This window comes from Hemitrygon akajei, chromosome 1 (assembly GCF_048418815.1).
Source record: "Hemitrygon akajei chromosome 1, sHemAka1.3, whole genome shotgun sequence".
In the NCBI taxonomy this organism is placed as follows: Eukaryota; Metazoa; Chordata; class Chondrichthyes; order Myliobatiformes; family Dasyatidae; genus Hemitrygon; species Hemitrygon akajei.
Window position 1 is genome coordinate 69040815 of NC_133124.1, and position 24612 is coordinate 69065426.

General features: G+C 44.7%; 1 protein-coding gene across 2 annotated transcripts in view; it reads right to left on the minus strand.

Moving 5' to 3' along the window:
• Window positions 1-24612, minus strand: part of agap3 (ArfGAP with GTPase domain, ankyrin repeat and PH domain 3) — a 514810-nt gene that overhangs the window by 41323 nt on the left and 448875 nt on the right. For both annotated transcript variants that reach the window (XM_073044964.1, XM_073044954.1), the window contains exons 12-14: window positions 12333-12487; window positions 2957-3047; window positions 1631-1853 (exon numbers count right to left, since the gene is read on the minus strand). In XM_073044964.1, coding sequence (XP_072901065.1) covers window positions 1631-1853; window positions 2957-3047; window positions 12333-12487 — 469 coding nt within the window. The remainder of the gene's footprint in view (window positions 1-1630; window positions 1854-2956; window positions 3048-12332; window positions 12488-24612) is intronic.

Here is a 24612-nt window from a genome sequence, read left to right on the forward strand (position 1 = left end):
CACCCAAGGTTGTTGTGGGAATTGAGAGAAGAGGTCGCAGGAGCATTAGCAATGATCTTTGAATCCTCTTTGGCTGCAGGAGAAGTGCCAGAGAACTGGAAAATGGCAAATGTAGTTCCCTTATTTAAAAAAGGTAATAGGGAGAAACCTGGGAACTATAGACCGGTGAGTCTTACGACGGTGGTATGCAAACTACTGGAAAGGATTCTTAAGGTTAGGATCTACGAGCATTTGGAGAAGTACAGTCTACTCATGGATAGTCAACACGGCTTTGTGAAGGGAAGATCATGCCTCACGAGCATGACTGAGTTATTTGAAGAGGTAACAAAAGAAATTGATGAGGGTAGGGCTCTGGATGTAGTCTACATGGACTTTAGCAAAGCATTTGACAAGGTCCCTCATGAGAGATTCATCCAGAAAGTCATGAGGCTTGGGATAAGTGGAACCTTGACTGTTTGGATAAAAAATTGGCTTAAAGGAAGAAAGCAGAAGGTAGTTATGGAAGGAAAGTATTCTACCTGGAGGTCGGTGACTAGTGGAGTGCCACAGGGATCTGTCCTGGGACCCCTGCTATTTGTGATTTTTATAAATAACCTGGATGTAGAGGTGGAAGGATGGGTGAATAAGTTTGCAGATGACACAAACATTGGAGGAGTTGTGGATAGAGCTGTAGGTTGTCGAAGGTTACAAGAGGATATAGACAGGCTGCAGAGTTGGGCAGAAAAATGGCAGATGGGAGTTCAATCCGGACAAGTGTGAGGTGATGCATTTTGGAAGGACAAACCAGAAGACTGAGTACAGGATTAATGGTCAGTTACTTAAGAGTGTGGATGAACAAAGGGACCTTGGGGTTCACATCCACACATCCCTCAAGGTCGCTGCACAGGTTGATGGATAGTTTTAGAAGGCCTATGGGATGCTAGGCTTCTTTAACAGGGGAATTGAGTTCAAGAGTAGAGAGGTCATGTTGCAACTCTACAAATCTCTGGTGAGACTGCACTTAAGAGTATTGTGTTCAATTCTGGTCACCTCATTATAGGAAGGATGTGGAAGCTATGGAGAGGGTGCAGAGGAGATTTACCAGGATGTTGCCTGGTTTGGAGAACAAGTCATATGAAGCAAGGTTAGCAGAGCTGGGACTTTTCTCGTTGGAGCGTAGAAGGATGAGCGGGGACTTGATAGAGGTCTACAAGATTATGAGAGGCATAGATAGGGTGGATAACCAGTACCTGTTTCCCAGGGCACCAATAGCAAACACCAGAGGGCATATGTACAAAATTAAGGGAGGGAAGTTTAGGGGAGACATCAGGGGTAAGTTTTTTTTACACAGAGGGTTGTGAGTGACTGGAATGACTTGCCAGGGATGGTGGTGGAGGCTAAAACATTAGGGGTATTTAAGAGCCTCTTGGACAGGCACATGGATGAAAGAAAAATGGAGGGTTATGGGGTAGTGTGAATTTAGTACTTTTTTTAAGGATTATATGGGTCAGCACAACATGGAGGGCTGAAGGGCCTGTACTGTGCTGTAGTGTTCTATGCCAACAGAAAACTGCACCGTGTGCACACACGCACAAAATCAGTGCTTATGTACACGGACACACGGATCTGGGGACACAAGCTGTGTCCTTACCTGCTGCTGTCCTGGGTGGGTTTAACCAGCCCCTGCGTTGAGTCCTCCCACACGCTGTTAGCCATGGCGTTCCCAATGCCGGTCATCACCATGATCAGCTCAACCGGCCAGTCATCCAGGTCCAGGGAGCGCACCCGCGACAAGTGCGTACCCAGGTTCCGATGGATACCTGAACATTCAATGCAGATCAAGGCTCCGAGGTTCAAACTCGCCCAGTCAGGATCTGTCAAATAAAGCAGGTAACATTCAGCTATGGTGGAAACGAGAATGGGGTGTCAGCCTGTAACACAGAGACATGCAAGAGCAGTGGCCAGTAATGCTAGCAGCAGTGACCTATAATAAGGAGGCACAGGAGCAGTGGCCTGTAACAAGGAGACACATGTGCAGTAGCCTATAACACATAGACACATAGGAGCAAAGGCCTGTGACATCAGGGACACACTGCATTAGAATCTAACACTGCTGACAAAGACCCACAGGAGCCATGTGACCTGTAACACACTGACTCATAGGAGCCATGTGGCCTGTAACACAGAGACACACAGAAGCAGTTGCTTGTAATGAAGAGACACAGAGGAGAGTGGCCTGCAATGCAGAGGGCTGTGGTCTGTAACTGAGAGACACAAACTGACTCTGCTGATGGCTTTAGGCAGCATAGTGTGCTGGGTAACCTCAGGATGTGAATAGGGTCTGCAAGGAGATCAGGAAAACTGCCAATTGGCCCAGTTACATTCCATTTCCATTTGGGCCAGGAATATAGTCTGGGAGTGGGTAGATGGGACTAGATAGAAGAGCAGGTTAGTGTGGTCTAGGTGGGCTTAAGGGTCTGCGTCTGTGCTCATCTCAATGGATCAGCACAGCCCACCAGAACCCATCCACCTTCTCCAACACTCAGGCCCTCAAATTACTGGCAGAGGGCATTGGGTGCAATTATTGTGTGCCTTGATCCTCATTACAGCCCCATTTGCGTGGTAGCGTAGCAGTTAGCGTGCCCGATGCTACTATAGCTCGGGCTTCCGAGTTTGCAGTTCAATTCCGATGTACATCCTCCTTGTAGAATGTGTGGGTTTTCTCCATGTCCTCTGGTTTCCTCCCACAGTTCAAAGACAAACCGCTTAGTAGGTTAATTGGTCATTGTAAGTTGTTCCATGTCAAGGGTTAAGTCGGAGGTTGCTGGATAGCATGGCTCAAAGGGCTGGAAGGGCCTATTCTAGACCGTCTGTCATTACAGCCCCATTTCATCCCACCTTGTCCCTGGTTACAGCCTCATGCACAACATCCATTGTCTCTGAACTATTTCTCAGTACAGTCCTACACAGTACTCACTGGGTGCATCGCAGTCAACGCAGAAGCTGTTTCCTCGCACGTTCCGGATGGACTGGATGGCTACGGCGTCACTCTGGCTCCCCAGTCGGGACTAAATCAAACAGAGGAACGGTTACTTGATCTGGGCATCACTCCTCATTGCCCGAGGGCAGAACAGCTGAGTGGGAACTTTCTCTGACATCCCATACCCACTGCCAGACACACATCACCTCCCACAGGGCCTTCCTCCCAAAATCAGATGCATTTGTCTCATCCCCTGTGAAGTTTTCTCTCAGTGAATTTATCCCTTTCACAAGGCAAGGGAACATATAACAAACACTACACCACAGTAACAAACATACATATAACAAACACTACACCACAGTACAAGCCCTTTGGCCTGTGATGCTGTGCTGACCTTTTAATCTAATCTAAGATAAATTTAATGCTTCTCTCTCACATAGCCCTCCAGTTTTCTTTCATCCATGTGCCTATCTGAGTCTCATAAATGTCCCTAATGTATTTGTCCCTACCACCATCCCAACAATGTGTTCCACACTCCTACCATTCTTTGTGTAAAAAAAGTCTTACCATTGACATCCTCCTATGCTTTCCTCCAATCAGCTTAAAATCATACGTTCCCCTGTATTAGCTATTTCCACACTGCAGAGAAAAACTCTGACTGTCCACTCTATCTACCCCCCCTTATCAATCCATACACCTCTATCAAGTCACCTCTCATCCTCATTTCCTCCTAGCTTGCTCAACCTTTTCTTACAAGTCATGCTCTCTAATCCAGTCGGGATCCTGGATAATCCTTTCTGCACCCTCTATAAAGCTTCCACATCCTTCCTATGGTAAGAACCAGAACTGAACACAACACTTCAAGCATGGTCTAACCAGAGTTTTATAGAGCTGCAACACTATCACACAGCTTTTGAGCTCAGTCCTCTGACTAATGAAAGCCAACACACCATATGCATTCTGAACCACTTGCACGGCAATTTTGAGGGATCTATGGACACGGACCCCACCTATCTGTTCCTCACACAACCAAGCCGCTGCTGTTGTACTGACACTCTGGTATTGAGCTACATCCCTGGGAACCCTGCACACAAGCTGGTTACAGTAATGCAAAAAGTAGGCTTTTTACTCCAGCAGATCAGCTGCAGGTCCCGTCCACTATCAAACTGACCCATGTCCGACAATTTTGTGTGCTTGAGACACAGGCCAAGTACTGCTCTGTTGCTTATAATGTAACGATAAATAATTTTGATGAAAATGTACGTTATCTGATTTGCAAGTTTGCAGACAATTGGTGGAGATGTAGATACTGAAGAAGGTTGTCACAGGATTTGGCAGAACATAGATAGCTGTAAATTTGAGCGGATGAGTGACAGGTGAGATTAGAATATTGAACAATGGAGCACAGGAAAAGGCCCTTAGGCCCACAATGGCTGTGCTGACCGCGATGCCGATCCAAACTAATCCCACTTGACTGCATGTGGTCCATATCCCTCCAATCCCTGCTTGTTAATGTGACTATCTAAATGCCTCTTAAACATTCCATCATACCTGCCTCCACCACCTACCTGGGAGTGTGTTCCAGGCACCAATAACTCTCTCTGTAAAACTCCTGCCTTGTAAATCTCCTTTAAAGCTTCCCCCTCTCACTTTAAACCTTTGTCCTCTGGCCTTTGAAAACTCCACCCCCTGAAAAAGACTGTCTACTCTACCTATGCCTCTCAATTTTTTATAAACTTTTATCAGATCTTCTCGTAGCTTCTGCCACTCCACGGAAAACAATCCAAGTTTATCCAGCCATTCATTACAGCACATACCCTCCAATCCAGGCAGCATCCTGGTGAATCTCTTCTGCATCCTCTCCAAAGTCTCCATATCCCTCCTATAATGGGGTGAGCATAACTGTAGAAATACTCAAAATGTAGCCTGACTGAAGTTTTATATGGCTGCAACTTGACTTTCTGACATTGATAGTCAGTGCCTTGACCAATGAAGGCAAGTATGCCTTCTTTACCACCCTATCCACTTGTGATGCCATGTCAGGGAGCTATGGATTTGCATCTCAAGATCCCTCTGTTCATCAATACCTCTAAGGCTTCTGCCATTTACTGTATACTTTTCTCTTACATTTGACCTCCCAAAGTGAAACACCTCACACTTATCTAGAATAAATTTCACCTGCCATTTTTATGCCTACATTTCCAAAGGGTTTACATCCTGATGAATCCTATGACAACTTTTCTCAGCATCCACAACTTCACTACTTTTTGTGTTGTCTGCAGACTTACTATTTAGACCACCTAGGTTTTCATCCAAATCATCTATATGCAGTGGATTCCAGTTAATTGGGACACATTGGGATGAGTACATTTTGGCAAAATTAGGTGGCTGCCTAATAAAAAAGATAAACTATCTTTTAACTGAGTAACAAATTATGTATTTAAATGAAATGCAGAACAAGTTAGAACACTACCAATACTACTACAATACTATAAAACTGTATTTGTTCCTAATTGTTATCAACAGACGAATTAATCCAGTATACTCTACCATGTACTTTTGATTGATTGTAAATGAACAAAATTAGTGCAGACACATAGTGCTGATAATGGACTGCCTTCATACAATGCTTTCAACAAATGCATTCTCCAAATCTTCACTTTCATTGTAACATTTGAGATGATCATTGATATCTTCAAATTCTTCTTAGATTATAACCTGTTGAGCTAGTGAAGTCATTTCATTTTCATTCTCAGCTGGTTCTGGCATCTCTAAGCCTGAATGCTTGAAACCACAGTGAGCAAAATAGTTCTAAATTGTCTTACTGCTTATTTCTTGCCAACTATCAGCAACAAAAAAAAAATCATTACTTTTTGAACTTAAACACACTCAAACAAACTCAAAAACTGTCGCTATTTAAAAACTATTCACTCTCAGCATGGTGTAGTGTCTAATAGCCACACAAACTCACACAACCTTCACTAGTTATAAACTGTTTAGAACAGTCTCCTGTCCCAATTAAGTGGCATAGTGTCCCAAATAAATGAAGAGAATCCTGGACATTTTCTTGAATAGAATTTCTTGAATTCTTCACCAGGAAACCCTAATCAGTGCAAATCGGAAATAACATCTCCTCCATGTTGGCAATTAATACTATTGTGCCTCAAGGATGCATGCTTAGTCCACTGCACTACTCTCTCTACACCTACAACTGTGTGGCTAGGCACACCTCAAATGCCATCTATAAATTTCCTGATGACATAACTATTGCTGGAAGAATTTCAGATGGTGATGAGGAAGCATACAGAGATAGATCAGCTAGTTGAGAGGTGTTGCAACAGCAAAATTGTACTCAATGCCCACAAGATCAAAGAATTGATTGTGGACTTCAGAAAGGGTAAGTCGATGAAACAGAAGTGGAATGGGTGATCAGTTTCAAGTTCCTGGATGTCAATATCTCTGAAGATCTGTCTTGCCTCCAACGTACTGATGCAATTACAAAGAAGGCATGACAGTGGCTATATTCCATTAGGAGTTTGAGGAGACTTGGTGCATCACCTAAGATTCTGCAAATTTCAATGGATGTATCATGGAGAACATTCTAACTGGTTGCATAACTGTCTGGATTGGAAGGGCCAGTGCACAGGATCAGAAAAAGCTGCAGAATGTTGTAAACTCAGCCAGCCCCATCGTGGGCACCAGCCTCCCCAGCATTGAGGACATCTTCAAAAGACGATGCTTCAAGATGGTGGCATCCATTATTAAGGACCCCCATCACCCAGGACATGCCCTCTTCTCACTGCTACCATCAAGGAGGAGGTATAGGAGCCTGAAGACACACATTCAACGTTTCAGGAACAGCTCCTTTCCCTCCCCCATCAAATTTCTGAATGGACGATGAACCCATGAACACTACATCACTACTTTCTCTCCTCTCTTTTTGCACTATTTACTTAATTTAATTTTGTTATATATTTCTTACTGTAATTTATAGTTTTTAAAATTATTACCCTGTATGTATTGCTATGTTGTGCTGCTGCAAAACAACAAATTTCACAACATATGCCAGTGATATTAAACCTGATTTTGATTCTGATGGTTTTTGTTCTTTAAGAATTGTCCCAAATAAGTAGCTGCCCCAATTAACTAATTATTTGACCAAGTTAACTAGAATCTACACTGTATATCAGAAACAACAGAGCCCAGAAGACCTTGGAGCAGAATTAGGACATTCAGCCCATCGAGTCTGCTCTACCATTCCATCATGGTTTTATTATCTCTCAACCCCATTCTCCTGATTTCCATCCGTAACCTTTGATGCACTGATTAATCAAGAACCTCTGCCTTAAATATATCCAATAACTTGGCCTGCACAGTTGTTTGTAGCAAAGAATTACACAGATTCACCACCACCTGGTTAAAGAATTTTTTCCTGAGCTCTGTTCTAAATGGATGTCCTCTTTTCCAAGGCTAGGTCCTTTGGTCCTAGACTCCCCTATGATAGGAAACATTCACTTCACATCCACTCTATCAAGACTTTTCAAAATTCGATAGGTTTCAATGAGTTGCCCCACCCCCCAACCATTCTTTCAAACTCACTGGAGTCCTCATGTGTTAACCCTTTCATTCCTCTGATCATTCTTGTGAACCTCCTCTGGAATTTCTTCAATGCCAGCACATCTTTTCTTAGATAAGGGGCCCAAAACTGCTCACAATATTCCAAGTGTGGTCTGACCAATGCCTTATGAGGCCTCCGTGTTACATCCTTGCTTTTGTATTCTAGTTCTCTTGAAATAAATGCATTTGACTTCCTTACCATCAACTCAACTTGCAAATTAACTTTTAGGAAATCCTGCACAGGGACTCCCAAGTTTTGAATTTTCTCAGTTTACAAAATAGTTCACATCTTTAATCCTTCTCCCAAAGTGCATGACCATACACTTTCCTACATTATATTCCATCTGCCACTTTTTTGCCCATTCAACTAATCTGTCTAAGTCCTTCTATAGACATCCTGCTTCCTCTACATTACCTGCCCTTCCACCTATCTCTGTATTATCTGCAAATTTGGCCACAAAGCCAAAGTCCTTCTTATTCCCTCTTATCTCCCCTTATTCAGTACAGGTGTCCCCCGTTTTTCGAACATTTGCTTTACCACAACTAGCTGTTACGAAAGACCTACATTAGTACCTGTTTTCACTAACCAAAGAGGATTTTTGTTTTTACGAAAAAAAGATGCCTGCTTTATACGTGTGTTTACCCTGAGAAAGACTACAATGACCGTGAAGCCTTGTGTGGGCAGTTGTTTGCACATGCGTGTACGTGCCGATTTTTTTCCTCCAAATTAATTTTGGCTCGCTGTCTTCCCGATATTGATAAGTGAAACTACACCGTACCTACAATATTTCTATTTTATATGTAACGGGGTTTTTTTTTCTTTTTCTTTGTTACTGTGTATGTAATCAAAATGGCGTCTTTGTTTTGTTAAAAGTAGGAATGCTGGCGCCTGTGTTAATAGTAGGAATGCTAGTGTCTTTGTTATGATAAGTGCTGGAAGCTTGTTTGGGACTATAAACTGATTGTTGGTGGGGGTTTTGGGGAGTCGGCACGATGGAGTGAGAGAGAGAGGACGGGGTGCTGGAAGCTGGGCGACGGTACGGACCCCGAGCGGGGGTCCCCGGCCCAAGGTTTTCGGTGAGGAGAGGAGACGGAGACAGAGGAGTGTGGAGCGTCTGGTCGACCACCGTGGGGGTCCCAGGAGGCGGGTCGAGGAGTTCGGAGGGGATCGAATACCAGAAGACTTCAGTAATTGAGCTCCAACGATTGTGCACGAAGTGGTTTGGACTTTGATAAGTTTGGCGCCTTTTCTTTTTTTTCTCTTATTCATATATACTGTATCGTTAGTAATCGCTTAGTTATAGTACTCTTTATAAATTGTACTCATTTAATCGCATAAGGTGTACTGTCTGTTTTTGGGCGAGGCGGGGACATCACACAGCATCCACACCAGCTGATTACCCAGTTTGGCGGGGCCGAAGGCTGCTCCCCCTAGACTAGAACGAGTTTGAGCGATGCCTGAGGTGACCCAGGGGTTACATATATAAAGTGTATATTTATCATATCATGCCTGCTTTTACTATATGTTAGTGTTATTTTAGGTTTTATGTGTTATTTGGTATGATTTGGTAGGTTATTTTTTGGGTCTGGGAACGCTCAAAAATTTTTCCCATATAAATTAATGGTAATTGCTTCTTCGCTTTACGACATTTCGGTTTACAAACGGTTTCATAGGAATGCTCTACCTTCGGATTGCGGGGGAAACCTATATATCTAAAAAACTTTCTGAAACCTCTTTTATATTATTGGCCAGCTTACCAGCATATTTCATCCTTTCTTTTTTTAAGGCTTTTTAAATTGTCTTCTGTTGGTTTTTAAAAGCTTCCCAACCTGCTACCTTCCACTAATTTTTGCTCTATTATATGCCCTCTCATTTATTTTTATACTGTCATTGACTTTCCTTGTCAGTCATCCTCCCTTTAGAATATTTCCTCATCTTTGGGATGCATCTATCCTGAACCTTCTGAATTGCTCCCAGAAACTCCAGCCATTGCTGCTCTGCTGTCATACCTGCTAGTGTCTTCTTCCAATCAACTTTGGAGAGCTCCTCTTGCAATAACCTTTACTCTACTGTTAAACTGATACATCTCACTTGAGCTTCTCCCTCTCAAATTACAGGGTAAATTCTATCATATTATGATCACTGTCTCCTAAGGGTTCCTTTACCTCCCCAATCAAATACAGTTAATTACATAACACCCAATCCAGAACAGCTGATCCCCTAGTGGGCTCAACCACAAGCTGCTCTAAAAAGCAATCTTGAAATAAATGCTAACATTTATTAGGCATATTACAAATTCTCTTTCGGGATCCAAAATCAGCACCAACCTGATTTTCCCAATCTACCTGCATATTGAAATCCCCCATGACTATTGTAACATTGCCCTTTTGACATGTATTTTCTATCTCCTGTAGTTTGCAGCCCACATCCTGGCTACTGTTCAGAAGCCCGTATAACTTCCATCAGGGTCTTTCTACCTTTGCAGTTCCTTAACTCCATCCACAATGATTCTACATCTTCCAATCCTATGTCACCTTTTTCTGAGGATTTGATTTCAATTTTTACCAGCCAAGCCACGGCACCATTTCTGCCTACGTTCCTGTCCTTTTGATACAATGTGATTCCTTGGATGTTAAGCTCCAAACTATAAACTTCTTTCAGCCACGACTCAGGTATGCCAACAACATCATACCTGCCAATCTCTAACTGCACTACAAGATTATTTACCTTTGTTCACATACTATTCAAATGCTTCAATTTAATAACAGAGAATGTATTTAGTATATACACTGAAATTCTTAATCTTTGCAGACATCCACCAAACAAGAGACCCCATAGAATGAATGACAGAAACATCAGAACCCTGAAGCTCACCCTCTCCGTTTAGAATGCTGTGGACCTGATCTAAGATGTCCCTGGTCCAGGCACCTGGGTGTTTCTTACATGCCCCAGAATCTGCTCTCTAATCTCCTAATTATGTAATCCTCTATCACTACTGCACTCCTCTTCTCCCCACTTCCCTTCTGAGCCAGAACCAGAGCCAGACTCAGTGGCAGAAACCTGGTCATTGTGACTTCTCCCTGGTAGGTCCACCCTCCCCCTCAAACAGTAACCAGAGTGGTATACTTATTATTGAGGGGAACGACCAAAGGAGCATTTTACCCAAGAGCCTGCCTCCTGTAACTTAGAGGTGACATCCCTGAAGCTCCTAACTATCACCTCCTCATTCTCTCATATGAGTCAAAGGTCATCGAGCTGCAGCTCCAGTTCCTTAACATGATCCCTAAGGAACTGCAGCCCAATGCACTTCACACAGATGTAGTTATCAGGGAGACTCTCAAATCTCCCTCATCTCATACAAGGAATACACCACTACCTCAGAATCCATTCTCAGTGCACTAGCTATGTACAAACAGAAAAAAAACTTTCTAAAAGCTTTCTTACTTACTTACTTAGAACTTATTGTGCTTGCGTAAGCCTGTTGAGCCAAAGCCAGACCACTTTAACAATGCCCCACTCACACAATGGCCGCTCTGCCTTTCTTTTTATTGGCCCCACGCTGATTGTTGCTTGCCAAACAAGAAACAAAAAGCACCAGAGCTCTTTTCAAACCTTGCAATGCGTGACCAACGAACGACCTCATGTTGATTGCAGCCTGCTGATAAAAAAGCAGAAAAACACCCAAGCTCTTTTTAAACCTCACACTGCATCACCAATGAACAATCCCTCACATTGGTTGCTGCCCGCCGAGAAAAGAAGAGGTCCCAGCACTAATCCTTATGGAACACCACTGTTGACAAACACATCTATAACGGCTTTGAACTGAGTGACTTGCAGGGACATTTAATAGTCATCTGCACCAGGTAATTAGGACCAACCTCTTGGCTGTGCCAGGAAAAGATGGCAGATTTCTTCCCAACACAAATTCCTGAAGAAGATTTTTCCCCACAAGCTGTGGTTTTGCCAAATTCATTCCACTGCTGCCTTATCTGAACTTGGAACCATGCCTTGAATTATCAGTAACCACGATCTTACAATGATCAAAGAAACTGCAGAGTTCCCCACCATCAATTCTGTCCCTCCCTGGACATGGAATTGGTGCTGGAGAATCAGAGGATGCAAAACACGGCACCATCAATTACAAAAGCAAGGAAGGAATAAGTCAACTTCTATCTTTAATTGCAGGAAAATTATTGCAGTTATTTCTGAACCTTTGGAAAGGCACAAGTACACCTGGAACAGTACATGTGGGTTTCTCAGGAAAACTGTGACAACTCTGCTTTTAAAGAAAATGAGGATTACTGAGAGTGCTACAGGGACTTTCAAAAGGCTTTTGAAAAGATGTCACATGGAAGGCTGGTCAAAGAGCAGTGACAGCACAAATCTCTATCCAAACTTGTCTCAGTGGCAGGAAGCAATGGTCATTGCTGATGGTGTCTCAGTGACAGGAAGGCAGACAACAGCGGGCTCCGGACCGATTCCAGGGATGAGCTACAGGCATGAATATTGTGAGGCCAGTGAACCTTTTCTGTGCCATGATGTTCTACAGTTCCATGAATCTCCATAGCACCAGAGTGAGAACAGCAACCTACCCTCTCTGCTCCCAGGGGCTGGTGTCAGGGGGTCAACTGGGGCTACACTGAGGTACTCACAGCTTCCTAACTGCCCAGTCAGGCCTGAGGGGCCTTTGCCAGTTTGCTGCCCACTTTCCATGGGACAGACCCACAGGGGATCTGCCCACCCCCACACACCAACCTTATTTTTGCTGCTTTCACAAGACTGGAGGCTGGCAAAGATCTGACTCTCGATGGCCAGGACCCACGATTCCCTCTCTTCAGAACTTGAAGCCTCAAAGTGCCACGTCTGCCCAGTCAGCGAGACAATGACGAACTCGTAGCTTTCTTCCACATCTGTGAGGGAGAGAATGGAGCAGTCACAGCAGGGGTCAGTGATGGAAACACTGAAGGATTAAACTGGGACACAACATCCCATCCAAACATCCAACTCACAACCCTCCCTTCCCTCCCGTCACCTCCCCTCCACTCCCTACCATATATTCCTCCCCCACTCCTCTCTTCATCACACCCTTGCTCCCCTCCCTCCCCACACTCTACTCTCGACCATATATTGTTCCTCTACCATGACCCCACCACATCCCCTCCCAACCCTCCTTCTCTATGCCTTGTCCTCTGTGACCTCTCCCCCTCTCCTATCCCCATCACAACCCTCTTCTCCCCTACCTCTCCATATTACCTTCCTTCCCTGCCCTCCCCAAACCACAGGGTGACCATGGAATAGATAAGGTTATCTGGTCAACGGGAGTAATCAGAGTGAGAACACAGAGAAAGCAAAGTAGAAGCTGTGAAATGCAGAGCCAGAGGACATGTCCAGCCAGTCAGTAACATCCAGACGACCCCAATCCCTCACCATAATTCTCCCAACTTATTTTCACCCATACACTTTCCACCTCTTGCCTCCCCTACCTTACTGCAACTCTGGCTCCATCACACTGACTAACAACTCCAACCCCCCCCCCCCCCCCCGTATAATATCCCAAACCACTTGGACGCTTGGATTACCTATGTATGAATTGTTGTCTTTAACAATGTGAAATTTGAATCCCTTACAGTATGTAACTGCAATGACTGAGAGGGAAATGTGTCTCACAATTTCCCTCCTCCTTCCACAGTCTTCATCCTGAATGAGTGGTTCTCTCCGCACTCCCTCTACTTCAATCTGCACCAATTCCTTTTGGTGCACCATAGAAAGTATCCCATCCAGATGCATCACAGATTGGTATGGCAATTGCTCTGCCTGTGACCATAAGGAATGGCAGAGAGTTGTGAACACAGCTCATCATATCACAGATTCCAGCCTTCCCTTGATATACTTTGTCTGCACTTCTCACTGCCACAGAAAAGCAGCCAGCACAATCAAAGAACCCTGTCCACCCCAAACATTCTCTCTTCTCCCTACCATCAGATATAAGATACAAAACCCTGAAAGTACATACCACTAGGCTCAAGAACTGTTTCTACCCTACTGTTATCAGATTATTGAACAGTCCCAAATTTTGATAAGATGGACTCTTGATCTTACAATCTATCTCATTATTATCTTGCACCTTATTCTCTACCTGCACTTTCACTGTAACTGTAACACTTAAGTATACAGTGGGATATAGATCAGTTGCAGATCTGGGCAGAGAAATGGCAGATGGAGTTTAACCTGGCCAAATGTGAGGCATTGCACCTTGGTAAGTCAAACGTAAAGAGACTGTACATTGTTAAGGGTCTTGCTCTAACAGTGCACTGTGTCTTTACATTTGACTGTTAAGGCAAGACCCTTAACAGTTTTGATGAGCAGAGGGATCTTGGGGTCCAAATTCATAGCTTCCTGAAACTGGCAATAGATTGGTAGGATATGACAGATTGATAAGAAGACATAAGGCATGTTTGCCTTTATTAGTCAAGGCACTGAGTTCAAAAGCAGGAAGTTATGTTGCAGTTTTATAAAACTCTAGCTGGGCCGCATCTGGAGAATTGTTAGCAGTTCAGGTCACCGCATTATAGGAAGGATATCCAGGCTTTGGAAAGGGTGCAGAAGAGATTTACCAGGATGCTGCCTGGAATCAAGGGCATGTGCTATAATGAGAATTTCAACAAACTTGGGTCATTTTCTCTGGAGCAGCAGAGGCCAAGGGGAGATCTGATAGAGGTTTTTAAGATTATGGTAGACAGGCAAGAAAAGATTTGTAGACACTGGAAATCTGAGCAACACACACAAAATGCTGGAGGAACTCAGCAGACCAGGCAGCATCTATGGAAAAGAGTACAGTTGACATTTCAGGCCGAAACCCTTCAACAGGACTGGAGAAAAAAGGCTGAGAGTAGTTTTAAAAGGTGGGGGGGAGGGGAGAGAGAAACACCAGGTGATAGGTGAATCTGGAGGGGAAGGTATGAAGTAAAGAGCTGGGAAGTTGATTGGTGAAAGAGACAGAAGGCCATGGAAGAAAGAAAAAGGGAGAAGGAACACCAGAGTGAGGCCATGGACAGGCAAGGAAATGAGATGAGAGAGGGAAAAGGGGATGGGAAATGCCCCCCACCCCCCCCCCGTCCTTTACCATTTCCCCTAACTGGTGGTAGTAGTAGGTTAATAACCTACTAACTGGTACATCTTTGGATTGTGGGAGGAAACCGGAGCACCTGGAAGAAATCCACACACACGCAGGAAGGATCATACAAACTTGCTTACAGAGGACGCTGGAATTGAACCCCGAACTCTGACGCCCCATGCTGTAACGGTGTCACGTTAACCGCTATGCTACTGCAGCACCCCAGGTTTTAAGAGATGTTTAGATAGGCACGTGAATGGGAGGGAAATGGAAGGATTTGAACGTTGTGTAAGCAGAAGAAATGAGTTTAGTTAGGCATTTGATTACTAATGTGATTGGTTCAGCACAACACTGTGGGGTGAGGGTCCTGTTCCTGTGCTGTACTGTTCTATGTTCCAGGAATGCTAAAGCTGCATTTGCCTCCCTTACCACTGACTCAACCTGTAAGTTAACCTTTAGTTCTAGGGCACTAGAACTCCCAAGTCCCTTTGCATCTTTGACTTGTGAATTCACTCCAAATTTAGAAAAGTCTACGCCATTATTCCTTCCACCAAAGTGCAAGACCATATACTTCCTTACAGTGTACTTCACCTGCCACTTCTTTGCCCATTCTCCTACCTCAGCACACGTGATGATTGAACCACCTTCCAGCACTTAGAACAGAAGAGAGGCAGGAACCGTGATATCATCTGGTCCAAGAGACCCCACACCCAAGACCAGAACTTCCCTTGCACTTGACCCTTCCCAAAATTTGACCCTGTCTTCAGAAGAACTGCTCTTCGGACTCGATCGGCAAAAGGAAACAGTGAACAGCAAATGATACATCTTCACACATACTTGATCACATAGCAAACAGATTAGTAATTACCTAATTAGGGTTATGCAAATACAATACTCATTTGCATAATGCCTCATTCCCTAAGCTCTGTAAACTGTCGGCCAATTGCTTTACGCAAGACAAACGGCAAAAAAAATATCTGTATCACTGCACGGCTCAGCAACTCAATAACTTCATCCAAGTCTAAATCAGAGACGAGAATCTTGCACAGACAAGGAGGGAACAGGCCTTCTGATCCAGGAGATTCCCAGGAAGCAAAGAGAGAGCCTGGCAGTCAGAAGCGATGGAAGCAGTGAGCAGCTATTTCAAACGTGTGACGAGGGCATCGATGACAAGGTCAGCATTTACTGACCATCACCCTCCGTCCTTCAGCCATTAGTGACAGGCAGCAAGTCCAGAACACTGCACTCGCTGTGTGAAAGTGCTCACACACTCCAACACCTTCTCCACTTCTCCAGCATCTTCCACAGCCCAGAACATCCACAGCAGCTCACAGACAGCGATGGTCTTTTGTAGAATGGCTGCTCCCATAATACAGTAATGATCACAAGAGCAGGCATACAGCACAAAAACAGATCATTCGGCCCATCAAGTCCAAACCACTGGGCAACAGTCTGCATTAATCCCATCTCTCAACACTTGGCCTGTAGCCTTCAATGCACGGCAATTCAAGTTCTAGGCACCTCTTCAAGAGTGGACTTTGCATCCATTGCTCTGCAGTGCATCCTAGGTATTCGTCTTTCTCTGGTCCTCCTCAGATCCCCCCAAATCTCTGCCTACTTAACCTAAATCCTTTGCTTTATCTGCCTTAGATGAGGGGAAAGGTTCTCTGCAGTCTACCCCCCATCTATACTCCTCGTCATTTTATATGCTTCCATTATCCCTACTTTGCCTCCATTCCAGGGAGAACAGACTTAAACTCTCCAGTCTCTCCTCTAACTGAAACACTCCATCCCAAGCAACAACTATTGTTAGCAGAACTTCAGGTGATGACCAGGAGGTGTAGAGGAATGAAGTAGATCAGCTGGTTGAGTGGAGTTGCAACAAGCTTTCAATCAACATTAGTAAGACCGAGGAAATGAGTGTGGACTTCGGGAAGGGGAAGTCAAAGGAACACACTTCAGTTCTTATCAAGGGATCAGCAGTGGAAAGGGTAAGCCATTTGAAGTTCTTGAAATTTCTAGTCTCTGAAGACCTATTCTGAGCCCAACATCGATGCAATTACAGAGAAGGCATGGTAGTGGTTATATTTCATTAGGAGTTTGAGATTTGGTGCATTAGCAAAGACTCTAGCAAATTTCTACTGTGTACCATGGAGAGCATTCTAACTGGTTGCATCACCAACTGGTATGGAAGGGCCACTGCACAGGATCGGAAAAAGCTGAGAACCCAGCCAGCTCCATCATGGGCACTAGCCTCCCCAGCGTCCTGGACATCAAAAGGTGATGCCTCAAAAAGGCAGCATCTATCATTAAGGACCCCCGTCACCCAGGACAGGCCTGCACTCATTGCTACCATCGAGGAGGTGGTACAGGAGCATGAAGACACACACTCAAAATTTTAGGAACAGCTTCTTCCCCTCCGCCATCAGATTTCTGAACAGACAATGAATCCATGAATCACTTTTTTTGTTCTGTATTTGAACTATTTATTGAATTTAACTTTTAATATACATTTCTTATTGTAATTTATAGTTTTTTATTATGTATTACAATGTACCAGTGCTGCAAAACAACAAATTTCACAAAATATGCCAGTGATATTAAACCTGATTCTGATTCTAATCCTGATGAACCCCCTCTGCACTCAATCACATCGTTCCTGCCCAGAACTTCCTGACCTTTGCTCTAACCTTGGAGAGGGATAGGAGAAGGTGGTATGGGAAGGTATTTAATTGTATTAAAGTATTAAATAAAAGTGTTATTATGATGCAGTTAGGTAGGAACTTGGGTGTATAAACTGGAATGGGGGTACTCAGGGAAATGCACAACAAAAATGTGGAGGTTGTTTCAGAGCACTTGCATAGGATTCTGTAAAGGTTTGTCCCATTAAGTCAGGGAAAGAATGGTAGGGTGAGGAACCATAGTTGACAAGAGATTTGAAACATCTAGTCAAGAGAAGGAAAGAAGCATACGTAAGGTATAGGAAGCAAGGATCAGAAAGGGCTCCGGAGAGGAAGATACACAGTCAGTGTTTTAGGAGCAGTTTCTTCACCTTCTCCATAAGATTTCTGAATGGACTGAATCAACCCATGAACACTATCTCACTAGTTTTGCTCTCTTTTTACCCTACTTTTTAACTTGTGTCATAAGTGCACCTTATTATGTACGGTAATAATATTTTCTGTATTGCGTGAGTAGTGTTGTGCACCTTGGTCTGGAGGAACGTTGTTTCATGTGCTGATATACTGTACATGAATACAGATGAATAACAAACTGAATTTGAACTTCAACATACTTCTCTTAGTAGGGGCATAGAATTCACCTAAGTGGAGAAGGGGTCGAGGAAGATGAGGGAAATGTTTGTACCAAGAGCATGGTAGAGGTATAGACCTCACCACCTGACAGGGTGAGAGAGGCAGAGACACACCATGGAATTGAATGGTACTTGGCGTGCTCGTGAACAGAGTCACCTCACTGTCTCCCTCTCGACTCCTGAGAGCTGCTGGGCACATCAGTAGTTTAAAGCATCTGAGAACTAAAGACCCACCATGGGGGAAGTGGGTTTCTCGTTTTTGTCCAGTGGGTCAAATGCCTTCTTCCCTATCAGAAACCTTTCATCATTCCATGCTTTGCTCTATCACAAGCACGTCTTTCCTCACAGGGAGCAGATATGTAGCCGGGATTCCAAGTCCTGTCTCAGTGGGCCTCTAAATAAATGGAGCAAAACATCTTTACTCTCGTATAAAGATCTCCCTGTAACAGGCCAAATACACCACCGGCTTTCCCAGCTGCACATTACCTCTTGGTGATCCATATACCAGCATACGGGTCCCTCTGACCACCAGAAGAGTCCTCACCTGATAAAAACCTTCCAACTTCACTGGATAACTTCATACTTTCTTGCATCAAGCCGCAAGGCCTAGCACATTCACATAGCTTGCATAGCCCGTCCGAATCTGAGGTTACAGGCTGAAGTTACTGACAGGGTGAGGGTGGCTGGAATCTAGAACGCACAACCTGAAGAGGAGGCAGAGACTCTCAAGCATTTGAGAAGCGTCCAGTCGAGCAGCTGAAGTAATGGGTCAGAGAATGTTCCAGATCGTGTAATAAATAGGATTCATGTCAATGGATGGCATGGAGGTGGTGGGCTGAAGGGCCTGCCCGTGTTCAATAACTCCATGATTTGGGTGGATTACACTTGGTTACCGTCTGTGAACGGATGGATGCCGGTACTGACCCACCCCTACCCCCCAAGGATGTGGTCTTTAAAATTGTCTGCCACGCACCTCAGCAAATTATTAAATCCATTAGCTGGACGAACACTGCTCTCTGTCGAAAGTTAATTGGGGATGGGTAATAAATATTGGTCTGGCCACAGTTGAACAAGACAGGGAGCCACTGTCCTGGGTGCTGGAACCCCTGATTGGTGCTGTTTTCTGTTCAGCAGTGAGCGAGGCTCGTTTATTGGTCTAAACCAGACCGACTGTGGCATTCAATAATCAGAGTGCTCATTAGAATACCTGAAATAATGAGAAAAAACAGGACCTCTTGAATTGTTCCTAATGGGCACGATTAGAAGATGGAACTCTCTCATCTCACGCTAGATAAACCAGTCCGAGAACTCAATGGGTTTTTGGAACTTGCCAATAAACAGCAACACAGCAGGAGGCTTTTGTCATTACATTTCTGCTCTTCTTATTAGCATGTGGCTTTGTCTCTGCCGTACAGGGTGGATGCTTGTGCAGTCTGCTACATCACCTGCAGCTCATCCACACCATGCCGATGGACCAGGCTCTTCCAGCAACCTCTACGGGACCACACCAGGGAAATAGACAGAACATAGAACAATCCAGCACAGGAACAAGCCCTTCAGCCCATAATGTTGTGCCAAACTAACTAAATTAGTAATCAAATGCCCAGCTAAAGTAATACCTACACCATGTCTATCGCCTTCTATTTCCTGCATATTCACGTGCCTATCAAAGAGCTCCACCACTCAAGTCAAGCTTTCTTCTTGCTGCTTGCCATCAGGAAGGTACAGGAGCCTCAGGACTCTCATTACAGGTTCAGGAACAGCTATTATCCCTCAACCATCAGGCTCCTGAACCAGAGGGGATAACTTCACTTGCCCCAGCACTGAAATGTTCCCACAACCCACTGACTCACTTTCAAGGACTCTTCATCTCATGTTCTTGATATTTATTATTTTTTTTCTTTCCTTTTGTACTTGCACAGCATACTGTCTCTTGCACAATGATTGTCTGCCCTGTAGGTGCAGTCTATCATGGTTATTTGAGTTATTGAGTATGCCTGCGATAAAATCAATTGCACGGTTGTATATGGTGACATGTACGTACTTTGATAATAAACTTACTTTGAACCTTGAACTCTGTGGTATTTGCCTCCACCACCACCCCTAGCTGAATATCCAGGCACCCACCTATCACCTTGAATGCATGCCCTCAAATTAGAAACTTCAACCCTGGGAAACAGATACTGTCTATCTATTCTATCCATGCCTCTCATAGCTTTATGTATCTTTGTCAGGTCTTTGTCAGCCTCTGCCGCTCCAGTGAAAGTAACCCAAGTTTGTTCAACCTCTTGTTACAGCTCATACTCTCTAATCCAGGCAGCACCCACTGCAAACCCTCCACACCCTTTACAGAATGGAGCAACCAGAACTGAATGCAATACTCCAGATGAGGTCTAACTGAGTTTTTCAAGCTGCAGTGTAACTTCCTGACTCTTGAACTCAACAAGGGGGAGGGAATTTTCTCTTTCAGGTGCAACTTTCCTGATTGCAGCACAACCAATAACTCCTGCTGCGACAACATACCCAAACCATCTCTGCACGGCAAGCTCACACACAGGAGAATCCACAGCTCCCCATCAAACAATGAACTGTTGATCACTATTTCTCAAATGCATGGGAAGTAGTCACATCTAAAGAATGACAGATCTGTGATAGCTGAGCTCATAACAAGCTGACACCCACTCCACACACTCATAGCCTCAACACACATGGTCACATGAATCCCAGCAATGGCACTAGCTTGCACACTGGCATCAACTCACAAACTGGCCCTGACACACACTGGCACTGGCTCATACACGGGCACCAACGCAAACATACACAGGTACCAACCTGTGTACTGCACTGGTTCATATTCTGGCACTAAATCATAGTCTGGCAGCAGAATGGACCCACTAGTAGGGCCAGTGCCTCCAAGTGCAAGAGAATCGGTTCACCCCTGACTCCCATTCTTATCCTTGTGGAATTTGCATATTCTCCCTGTGACCAACTGCTCCGGTTTCCTCCCAAATACTAAAGAAGTGCAGGTTAGTATGTTAATTGGCCACTGTGAATTATGTCTCACATGCGGGTGAGAGGGAGAATCTGGGGAGAAACTGCTGAAAATGTGAAGAGAATAAAATGGAATTAATGTAGGATTAGTGTAATCGGATGGTTGGGTGTCAGCATAGACTCAGTGGGCTGAATGGTCCAGTTCCATGCTGCATCTTTGACTATTGATTAGCCACACATCCACAACCAGTTTTTCCATGTGTGCACAGATCAGAATTGATTTCTGAAGGAGCCTGAACAGATTTCTAAACCTGCATTTGCAAACAATTCTGATTATCATCTGGTGCTCTACAATATTGTTGTAACTGCACAGTGCAGCCGTTCCGAATTAGCCCTTCCCTGAAAGTGAGGAATATAATATCAAATCCCCAGAGAAAGGGAGCAAATACAAATTCACCAATGGCACTCAGTGCCTGAGTAATTAGGGGGCAGCAAGAGAAAACAATCCAATCCAGCACCTAGTCTCGTTATTATTTAATAGGTTTTTAAAAGCCTAAGACCATTCAAAGTGAATCAGAGAACCTGCAGCTTGTAATGCGTGTTAACCCTGCGACCCTGCCTCACACACTACACCAGCAACAAATGCTTTCAAATTAGAGGTAAATTAAGGAAGGACGCACTCTGTTGCATGGATGAAGAGATGCAATTTAAATCCAATACCAAAGTCAGCCGCAGTAAAAGGACAAATATGATTTTCCATTAATTAACAGACGGCAGTAGAAAAGAAATTAAACAATCTGGTTGTAGCTTGGGGGGGATGGGTCAGAGGTGCAGTGGGTGCTGTCACTGTCCTGCTGCTCTCAAATTTTGGAGCCTGTCATCCTGTCATGGGGTCAGCATGTACATGATAGCTCGGCACACCACTCTGGTATCTGGTACCAATAGGTAAACAAACTCGCGCATTCAGGACAAGTACAGAGATCCCTCCACCTCACGCCCCTCCCGTCCTCTATTCACGAGTCATCACAAAACCTTGCCTAACGTTAATAGAAATCTGAAAAGGCTGCCATCCAACTAGTGCACAGCAAGTAACTCGATCAGCTGGGTGATAATAACCTGATCATCTGTTTCCGTGATGTTAGTTCAGAAATAAGCAATGTCCCAAACTTCTCACTTCGTGGTTACTGCCCAGATGTCCATCCAACACAACTGACATGAAAAGCATTCCCAACAGTGCACATATGTCAACTCTATCTCTCCACCACTGCAGTACTCCCTCAGTACTGCCCCGCCCACAATGTCACCCTCCCTCAGTACTGCCCCTCCCACAATGTCACCCTCCCTCAGTACTGCCCTTTCCACAGTGTCACTCACCCTCAGTACTGCCCCTTCCAGTGTCACCCTCCCTCAGTACTGCCCCTCCCACAATGTCACCCTCCCTCAGTACTGCCCCTCCCACAATGTCACCCTCCCTCAGTACTGCCCTTTCCAGTGTCACTCACCCTCAGTACTGCCCCTTCCAGTGTCACCCTCCCTCAGTACTGCCCCTCCCACAATGTCACCCTCCCTCAGTACTGCCCCTTCCACAGTCTCACTCACCCTCAGTACCACCCCTCCCTCAGTACTCCCCCTCCCACAGTGTGATTCTCCCTCAGTACTCCCCTTCCCAGTGTGATTCTCCCTCAGTACTGCCCCTTCCACAGTGTCACTCACCCTCAGTACTACCCCTCCCACAATGTCACCCTCCCTCAGTACTGCCCCCCCACAATGTCACTCTCCCTCAGTACTACCCTCCCACAATGTCACTCACCCTCAGTACCACTCCTCCCTCAGTACTGCCCCTCCCACAGTGTGATTCTCCCTCAGTACTGCCCCTCCCACAGTGCGATTCTCTCTCAGTACTGCTCCTCCCACAGTGTCCCCCTCCATCAGTACTGCCCCTCCCACAACGGGTAATTCCTTCAGTACTGCTCCTCCCACAGCTGGGAATCCCTCAGTACTACCCCTGGAGAGTACAGCACACCTCCAATGCCAACTCCAAGGTGGTGTTGGGACGTACAAGGGGAGATGGGTTTGCTGGATATGAAGGGAAGGGGAGGATGGACATCCAGGTAAAGATAGAGTTAGGGATACATGGAGAATGGTGCCAGGAATACAGGAAGATTCTAGGAGTGAGAGATGGAGAAGAGGTGGGGAGAAAGGGAGTTCAGAAATTTGAGTGTGCTGGGCAAAGGTGAATTAGGGGATAAAGAGAAGAATGGGCAAACACAATAATCTGGAATAGAGGTAGGCTACTCAACCCTTCAAACCTCCCCATTTAATAAGATCATGGTTGTTCTAATTGTAACCTCAATTCTACATTTTTGTCTACCCCCAATAACTTTCACTCCTTTGCTTATCAACAATTTATTTCAGGCAGAGTCCTAATTGAAAATGTCGATCATCCCTTGCCCACACAGATGCTGCTCGATCCACTGAGTTCCTCCAGCAATTTGGTTTTTTTTGCTCCACATTCCAACATCTGTGGTCTCTTGTGTCTCCTGCTGTTAAAGTATTCACAGTTTCTGCTTCCACTTCAGGAAAAAGAATTCCAAATAGCCTGGCCAATGAAGGAAAAAAAAGTACTTTTTTTCTGCAAAGTAGTTGACCCTTTGGTTTTTAACAGTGACTAGAAGGGTGGATAATGCTGTGTTCTTTTTTAAGCAGGATTGCCAGGACATGTCAGGGAGCCTAACATCATGGTGGGAAAGTAAATGGAGATGATTCTGAGACAGTATGGGAAATTATGTCTTACAAATTAATAGAGTTTTTTTGAAAAAGTGAGCAAAAAGATTCACAACAGCAGGCCATTACAAGTTACCTATAAGAAACTTTAGCAAGGTCCCTCATTGTAGGCTGGTCCTGAAGGTGAGATTGCATGGGGTTCAGGGTGAGATAGCCAACTGGATACAGATTTAGCTTGGTGGTAGGGGTCAGTGGGAGGTAGTGAAGGGTTGTTTTTTCAGATTGGAGACCCATGACCAGTGATGTGCTGTGGGGTGCTGGGTCCAATGCTGTTTGTCAGATGCTGTATATTTCCCATTTTGGATGAGACTGCAGATGGCATAGTTAGTGTGGCTGCAGAGACCAACTTCTAGTGGGGAAGTTGTCAAAGGTTACAGCAGGATCTAGAACTAGGTCTAAAGGAAAAGTAGACAAAGTAATTCAGACAATTCAGACAAGTGTGAAGTGATGCAGCTTGAGAAATTAAGCCAGAGCAGGATGTTCACAATGATTGGCAGGGCTCTGGGGTGTGTTTACAACAAAGTCTGAGGATACAAGTCTCTGAAAGTGGTGGTACAGGTAGACAGGGTGGTGAAAAAGGTGTATGGAATGCTAGGTTGGGGCGATAAGTTCAAGTGTTGGGATGTCACGTTACTTGATGAGATACACTTGAAGGATTGTATGCAGTTCTGGATGACATATTATAAGGAGGATGTGATTAAGCTGGAAAGGGTGCAGAAAAGATTCACAAGGATGTGGCTAATACTAGAAGGTTTAAGTTATAGGGATAGGCTGGACAGGTTGGGACTATTTTCCCTGGAGAGGAGGAGGCTGAGGGGTAACCTTATAGAGGT